Below are 9,236 nucleotides of genomic sequence, written 5' to 3' on the forward strand. Positions count from 1 at the left end.
ACCTTTGCTTTGTTGCCAAAAAGAACTGTATGAAGAAGCTCCAGATTCTCATCAACTTTTCTCTTCGACAACTTGAAAGCCACTGCAAAAAATCACATTAAAACAGCTCATTTTATCAAAAAGAAGGTGTGTGCTAAATCTTATTACATCATCTAATATCACAGACCCTATACCAATTCCGACAAAGAAGCTACACGAAATCATATATGATGCAGTTTTAAGTTTTCACATGCTATTTATAAATCATGGTAGAAATTAATAGATCAACCTCATCAAATATACATGCTAACCGACCATACAGGAAAAACTTGAAGCATAGGAAATACAACTAATTAAATTAGAGTCAGGTACAACTGACAAAAGGCTAAGAGTAGAGATTTGTAAGACAACACTTTCTATCAAAATAAAATGAAAATGTTTCCAATTTAATGCTACTAAATATCTATAGAATTTTATATTAAAGAACAAAATGTTTCTTTGTCCTGTAACAATTAAAATACATGAGTAAACTCACAGTAATTGATAGAACCTTATCAATCCTCCTTTTGGTAGATATAACCAATAATCTCAATTCTCATATAATTATTATTCAAAGTACCATGACTATAGCACAAGTGCACGTAAGTTTCAGAACAACCATCTTAGTAGAAACAATAATTGATTGAAGGCTTTCCATTTATTTTTCCAAAACCAAAGGCATAGTCAAGTGTGGGTTAAAAAAAACAAAAAGAAAGCATACCATTAGGAATGTCCTTAAGATGTGTTTCTCCGCCCTGGAAACATTGAAACAACACAGTTATTAGTGAAAAATTAAATACACTTTTTGTAATTCATTATATGTAAACATACTATCAGTTAATCTTAAATTTCAATTATCAATTACATTTTAATCACAAACTATTATGCAGAAAGCCAGAAACTGCATCAATTATGTGTTGCATACAAACAAAAAACCTTGTCATCTCTCAAGTTTAACTCACACTAATTCTTCACTCATCTTCATAATGATCCATTACCTCTAGTATCACATCAATTAACTATCAAATCACATGCTGGTAGTTTTCCAAATACACTAAAAACATATTGAAATTAATTAATTCATAGCCATTGAACAACAAAACAAAAGAATCATTTACTATCTACACAAACCATACATTTTTTTTTACTATTCAACATGACAAACATATAATTTATGTTCTGCATATTCTGATTCAAGACAAAGAAATAACCCCCCTTATTTCTTCACATGAAACTTAAACAAATATATACTTCTTATTCCCAATGAAACTTAAAAAAATAAAACTTTAAGCAACTCACAGATTTAGAAAAAAATATGATCCTTCTAAAAAATATGATCCTCAGATGAGGACTCCACCATTAAAGTCTAACCCCGAAACTACAAAGTTGACAAAATTGGTACTACGAGGGAAGGAAAATAGATCTATAGAGACATACATGAATGATTGTAGACAAATACTTTTTATTTTGTTGATCACTACAATCTAAGATTGGTGAACTAAAATTAGAGGATATTACAAAATAAAAAAATCCAACTATATTTAATATGAACGAAAAAATTGAACTATTTATACCTGTATTTATTCACTACTCCAAGTCGCTATCCACATTAGCGTGAGACGCAACTTCATCATCACTGGTCCAATATTCACCTAAGGTGTCGTCTTCTTCTTCTTCATCTTCTTCTTTGTTTTTATCATTTTGTGTGTGTGGAATAATTATCTTTTCAGCAATTTCAATCTCTAGAGGAGCTTCATCATTCCGAACTATCGACCCAACCTCTTGAGCAGAAGTTCCAACCTCAATATGAACACAAGTTTCTTGCTGATATGCATCATTCTCGTCAAGTTCATTTCCATCGGTAAAGTGGATGAGTGATGGGTCAAAAAGATGTCGATGTTGTACATGTTGAACAACTTTCCACTCCCCACCTAATTTTGTATCGCTAACATAGAAAACCTGGGATACTTGATTTGCTAAAATATAAGGTTCATTTTTGTACCAAAACTTGCCCACATTTATGCTGGTAAGATCACCATCTATTTTTACTGCTTTATGGCGATCCAAATCAAACCATTTACAACTAAATAATACACATCGGTAACCACAAACATAGCTCAACTCAACCACATCTTCTAAGACTCCGTAAAACTTGATCATTTTACCTTTGTGAATAGAATCTGTACACACTCCACTATTTTGTGTCACTCGTCTAGAATCTCTTTTGCTAGTTAGATACTTGACTCCTTCCACGACACACCCACTACATTTACTATGACGATAATCAGGTCCTGATGCAAGTGCAAGAATTTCATCTGTAGCTTCAGGGGATTTTATACTCCTTAAAATTTTAATCTGAATAACAAATTAATGCGAGTAACATGCAATCAAGAAATAAGATACTAGTTAAAAAAATAATTAAAATATAATTTAGCAAACCATTTAGCAAAATTAATTAAAATATAATTTAGAGCTCTTACTCGATTATCAAACCATTTAGCAAACTCTTTTTTTTGTCTAGCCTCCCAACCAATAGGATTTTCTTGCTTCAACTTTTCTTCATGCTCCCTGAAAAAGAATCGATAACTAAATTAAATGATGTTAAAATTCTATTGTTATACTAAAAAAAGTTATACTAACCTCAAATACAATTCTATCTCCGCACAATTATTCAAGACAAACCAATGAAATTCATTATATTGTTCAGAGGTCATCTCTAAAAAATCTGTTTCTCCAAAAGTTCGAATTTTACTTTTGAAAACAGAAATTGTTGCATTTGGATGTGCCTCCCCGTCATAATTTCTTTCATCTCTGTTATATTTTGTCTCCATTCCACGGAGATACAATGAGCAAAAAGTCAAACACTCTTTCACAATATAAGCCTCCGCAATTGAGCCTTCAGGACGAGCTCTATTTCGGACCATCCTTTTTAGACTACTAAGATACCTGTAATTATATCCGTAAAATATTTAAATATTATGAAACATTAACTTCAAAAAAAAAATGAGAAAAAGAAATTAAAATAAATGAACATTGTACCTCTCGATAGGATACATCCATCTATAATGAACAAGGCCTCCCACCTTTGCTTCTTGTGCCAAATGAACTGCTAGATGGATCATAACATCAAAGAATGCTGGTGGGAATATCATTTCCAGCTTGCTTAATATCACAGGAATCTTTTTTTCCAAATCATCAAGGACTTCAAGGTTCAATTTCCTAGAACACAATTGTCTGAAAAAACATGCCAACTCGGTAATAACATCGAGAACATCTCTATTAATGTAACCACGTAGTCCTACTGGAAGCAAACGTTGTAACAAAACATGGCAATCGTGACTTTTCAACCCTGTTATTTTACCATCCTTGATATTCACACACCTGGAGATATTCGCGGCATACCCATCTGGAAATTTTACTGCTTTCAAAAATTCACAAAATCTTTTCTTCTCCTTTTGAGAAAGAGTAAAAACTGCACGCGGCTTTAAACACTTGACTTTACCTTCTTTATTAGCTTTGGCACCTTCTAGTGGTTTTATGTGTAACTCACTCCTTATACCCATATCCTCCAAATCTAAACGAGCTTTTTCAGTATCCTTTGATTTACCATCAATGTCTAGTATAGTTCCCATCAGATTATCACATATATTTTTCTCAATATGCATTACGTCAAGATTATGTCGTAATTTAAGTTTTGACCAATACGGCAACTCAAAAAGTATACTCTTCTTGGACCAACATGAATGTTCGGAAGAACGTTTTCGTTTTTTATCCATAGAATGTTTGCCTAGCACGACATTTTCTAATTCTTTTAGCTGTAAAAGAATATCATCATTAGAAAGCTCCAAAGGCTTAGATCGAAGTTCTGGCTCACCATTGAATTTAAGACTTCTCCGATACGGATGATGAGGTGGCAAATAACGTCTGTGACCCATATAAGCAATCTTACTCCTTAGCCTTAGTGAAGGAGTATTGGCGCTACATCTCGGACAAGCACAATATCCCTTTGTTCGATGTCCAGAAATATCACCGTATGCAGGAAAATCATTAATCGTCCATAAAATCGCAGCATGCAACATAAAAAATTCTCCAGTTTTTGCATCTTTTGTTCTTACTCCAGATACCCATAGCTCGTTCAATTCATCGATCAAAGGTCTCAAATATACATCAATATCTTTTCCAGGTGATCGAGGACCAGGAATTAAAAGGGACATCATCAAGTAAGGCTCTTTCATGCATTGCCAAGGTGGTAAATTATATGCCATTAAAATCACCGGCCATATGCTGTAAGAATTATTCATGTTACCGAAAGGATTAAATCCATCAGTAGCTAGGCCAAGACGTACATTTCGTGGATCTTCGGCAAACCGAGGGTATTGCTTATCAAAATCCTTCCAAGCTTCAGAATCTGCAGGATGAATCATCATATCGTTTTCCTCACTTTTTCCATCTTTATGCCATCTCATATCAGACGCTGTCTTTCTTGACATATACAACCTTCTTAATCTTGGCTTTAGAGGGAAATATCGCAAAATTTTGTGAGGGACTTGCTTTCCTTTGCCATCATTGACCTTCCATCTGGACTCTTTGCATACTGGACAACTATTTAACCTCTCATGTTCTTTCCAAAAGAGCACACAATCGTTTTTACATGCATGAATAAACTCATATCCCATTCCAATATCTTTTAATACCTTCCTCGCCTCATAGAACGATGAAGGAATAACATCCCCCTCTGGCACAAATTCTTTGAACAAATCAATAATCATGTCATAACATTTATTAGTCATCCGATTCAAAACTTTTATGTGAAGCAATTTGACCAGGAACGATAACAACGATTTCGAGCAACCAGGGTATAGTTTACGCTGTGCATCTTTCAACAAGTTTTGAAAATTTTCCACTTCATTATCCAACATAATATTTGGTCGATCGACATCGAACTCATCAAGTATTTCAAGTATGATGATTCAACTAAATCAAGTATTTCAAACTCTTTGACGGGACAATCGGCAACAAACCCAAAAACTAGCGATAAAGGTATTTTTTTTCTATGATTGAGTTTATTTTTGTAAACTTTGTTTATTAAATAGTATAAATTTATATATTTCCTTAACGCATGTAAATGTAATCAATATTTACAGCTAGAGTACATACAGAAGACCTTCACGTACAACATGTGACTAATGCTTCGAATGAGCACACTGGAATTGCTGTTACAGGTTTTGTTAAGTTGTATATTTTATTTTTAATTATTTTTACTTCTAACTTATATTTTAAAAAACTAATTGTAGAATCAGTTATAGATACGGTTGATAAAGCAGATGCCATAAAAGGTAATGTTAAACATACTATTTTTTTCTTTTTTCTAATCTGTATTGGTATATTAACTATTGATTTATCTTTTATTAACTAATGTTAATTATGGATTAGTGGGTCAAAAACGAGGCCGTGGACTGACTAGGGGGTTAAATACCCAAAAGTATAAACGCAAATCCGGGGGGGAGAAGCCAAAAATTGTTATTCCTAAAGGAATAAACAGACCCGTTGGGGAGCATAGCTCCAAACATGCAACCGAGATTGGGGTCTTAATTAGGTGTGAAGCTCCAATGCAAGTTGAGGGATGGGCGAAAATTCCGAATGAAACAAAAGATCATCTTCTTAGGAAGTTGACTGTAAGTGATGTTGTTAGTTATCTTCATTTAAAATTTTATTTTAGTCCATATTTAACAATATCATAGTACCTAATTCAAATGTTTAAAATTTTCTAAATGTCAAAAAGAATAAGCTCAGTTATGAACTGGAGGAGCCTCATGTTGTTCAATGCATTTGGAAGTCTTTTGCCAAACAGTATTCATCTTTTCGTTCAAATGCTCATAAATATTATTTAAAATGGAAAGAAGGAGGTGGTGTGACACTAGCCAGACAGAATATATACGAAAAACTCGGTGATCGTCGTGACGATTGGCTTTGGTTGTGCGATTTTTGGGAGACAACAAAGTTTGAGGTACTATATTATTTTAGACAATTTTTGTTATAATAAATGGATATTACCACTACAAGAAAAGTACCTTTTAACAAGAGGCGATGCGTGCTGTTAAAACGTATTGACAACGCACAGGCGCACACTGTTGATGGACATGTTGTTAAAGGTCAGGAGTTTTAACAAGCCGTTCAGCACGTTGTGATGCACGTTGTCTTTCACCTACGACAAGCTACACGGCATGTTGTGTCACAATATTGACAACATTCATACGCATCTTGTAGAATGTTTAACAACACGCACTGGTGCATCTTGTAATAGAGTTTTAACAACAATCATTAGCACGTTGTGGCTTTATTGACTATGACAAAAAAAAATATTGATAAAATTATGAAATTAAATACACTAAATAGATTTTGTTTTGTCCAAATTCAAATTAACCAAAATCTTTGCAATACAAATTTATCTAAAAACACTATAATCGAATGTATAGACAATAAACAAAACAAATTGATCTATCGTCAAACTAATTCTAAATTCCCTTCCAACCCGACGATGCTCAAGTTTTGCTCTGCCGCATATTCCACAGTTAGACTAATAGGATCAATATACTGGACATAACAACTTCTAGTTAATCGAGAGTCAAATAAAGAAATTAAATTAGAAAAAAAATTGCACAAATGAACAAGAAATTTCAACAAGTGAACACATAAATACAAATTTAACCAAGTGATCTGGAACTAGAGTCACATGTGGAGTGATCTTTACGAAAGTTGCAAAATCCAAATAAATTGTTGATATTTGCAAAATATGGATTAAGATTAAATGTAAATATCAAACCTTTGGGTCTAAACTGGTATAAGATCACACTATTTCACTCTTTTGCGACAATTTTCAGATGTTTCTTCAGCATCCATAAAAAGCCATGTAGCTCCACTGAGTTTGCCGATGCAACCCAAAAGAAACTCTTCCTTCAATTGGACTTGTCTTGTAAAGTAATCTAATACATGAAAAAAATTAGTGAACAAAAATTTAAGTTAAACATAAACTAATGTATATTACAATAAATTGTCATCATTTGTACCTTTCGTTAGATTATGTAGTCAAAATGATGCTAGAATATTTTCCTTGATATCACGGTTATCATTAGCTCTATAAAATGTGGCACTTAAATTGAGCACACTACAAACTGAAGCTCTTTATTTCCGATGTAATAATCGAGACAGTTTCTAATCTAACACACAATCGCCAAGCTTGCAAGTGCCACACATGGACTGCCATAAGTTATTGAATCTGAAAGACTAGTGCTACTTAACTTCGCCAATTTTCTGTGTTTTTTCCCTCTTTGTTCTGAGAATACATAATAGAAACGAACAAGTTTCAATACTTTGAAAAAGAAAAATTGCACCAACTCTTACTTGAGTGAGATATATCAAAAATACTCCGTTACCATCGAAACTTCCTCTTCTCAGTAGCCTTCTCTCTATCGCCTCTTCTCTGTACACGTATTCTACAACTATGCAAAACAAAACAAAAAACAAAAGAATATTAGTCATTTCATACTCAATTCCATGGTTTCTCATATATTTAGGCCAAAACCTAGTTATTCAGTGCTCAACAAATCCTACCATCATATATCTTGCACATATTGGATAAACTAAATTATTCTCTTAACCTTGCAAAATATTGTTTCATGTCTACTTTCTTTCCACATGTAATAAAAAAGACCACCTGCAAACAAAGCAAACAAAGACAGTAGAATGTTAATTTATGAGGATGAAGTATATGAAAAAACAAAACAAGGTGGAGTACTACCAATAGCAGTTAAGGTGATACAATTTTGCTTTCACTAGACCAATGACCCATTCCCAGGTGATACTAAGAATAATAACAATTAAGAGGCAAAGTACAAAAAATAAAATTAAAAAAAAAAAGGGAGAGAGGGGAAGATCTATAAGTTTCCTGATGCACGAAACCAACAACATCAATATAACACATATATTAATATTATGGGTAAAACTTGTACACAAACATAACTCACTCAATCCCTAGAATTTCAACAAAAAATAATATTTGAAAACCTAAGAAAACATCAGATATACCATACCTCAACGAAATAAAATTGGAGTATCTACGGTGGTGAAACGCATCTTCTTGAAATATGTGGGAGGTGAGAAAAGACTTGGATTTGTGTCATGTTACTCCTTAAGGGCTGATAGTTCACGCAAGTTCAAAACCTAGTCGTCCTCAACAATTGAGTTTCCCGTCAATTCGACATATAAGATACTTGTCGATGAACTAAATGATGGCAGATTTCGATTTTAATTGATCAATTGAAGGGGAATGTCTGGTTTCTATCGGTTCAAAGGAAATCGAGAAGATAGAGAGGCCTGGTAGTGGAAAATTAATTTTGATGAGATTTAGTAGTAAAAAAACAAAAGCGCGGTCATTTTGCCGCCTCCTTGAAATTAATTTATTCATTCTTCTAATAGATTTTTTTTTATAATATATTAATTATATTATAGTATATTTCCTTTATAAGTTTCATGTCACAATTTTTATATTTAAAATATTCTACAAAATGTTCGTCTATGCTTTTGTATTTAATTAGTTCTACAAAATACACGTGTTTTTTTGTCTTAAAATTTTATTTACAATACTAAATTGAACTATTTGACAGCATGCCTACGTATCTTGTTATATTTAATATATTTTACAAGATACCCATGTATGTTGTTATAAGGTATTTTATTCTACAAGATGCCGAAAATGTTGTATTGTATAACTTACAAAGGAAATATTTACAAGATGCTTGCGCATGTTGTAGTATGTAATGTTTCACAACACGCAAAACCTGCACCTTGTAATATATGATATGTTGAGGCTAACGACAACATACATTCAAAGAATGTTGTAAAATATAAAATACCACAACATGCTTTTATAGCACGTTGTTAAATTGAAGTTGTTAAAAGTCACTTTTCTTGTAGTGTACTGATTAGAAAAAATGATTCATTACATTATTTTTTTTATTTGTCATATTTACAGAAAGTTTCAAATACTCAGAAAAGCAATAGGAAGAAACTGACATATAGTCATAAATTGGGAACAAAGTCTCGTGCAGCACATCAACATGAGAAAGTTAGTCATATATTTTCTTACTATGAATTATTTACTTGTCGACGTAAATTAACATTTAAATTGTTACATCACAGGGTTTCGATGATATTGATAC

General features: G+C 32.7%; 1 protein-coding gene and 1 long non-coding RNA gene across 2 annotated transcripts; both read right to left on the reverse strand.

Annotated features, from left to right (window-relative positions):
* Window positions 1-1,340, reverse strand: LOC148771098 (uncharacterized). Its single transcript, XR_016030848.1, has 3 exons — window positions 1,318-1,340; window positions 740-773; window positions 1-82 (listed from the first exon to the last, which is right to left on the reverse strand). It is a non-coding gene; the product is annotated as an uncharacterized LOC148771098 (long non-coding RNA).
* A 364-nt stretch (window positions 1,341-1,704) lies between these two features.
* LOC148771099 (uncharacterized) lies at window positions 1,705-4,962 on the reverse strand. The gene is made up of 3 exons (XM_088816827.1): window positions 3,058-4,962; window positions 2,931-2,964; window positions 1,705-1,777 (listed from the first exon to the last, which is right to left on the reverse strand). The coding sequence occupies exons 1-3, from the start codon at window positions 4,935-4,937 to the stop codon at window positions 1,775-1,777; spliced, it is 1,917 nt and encodes a 638-aa protein (XP_088672953.1). The 5' UTR covers window positions 4,938-4,962; the 3' UTR covers window positions 1,705-1,774.
* Between the last annotated feature and the right edge of the window lie 4,274 nt (window positions 4,963-9,236).

Source organism: Erythranthe guttata, chromosome 4, assembly GCF_056151865.1.
Source record: "Erythranthe guttata isolate IM_541 chromosome 4, IM_541, whole genome shotgun sequence".
Taxonomy (NCBI): Eukaryota; Viridiplantae; Streptophyta; class Magnoliopsida; order Lamiales; family Phrymaceae; genus Erythranthe; species Erythranthe guttata.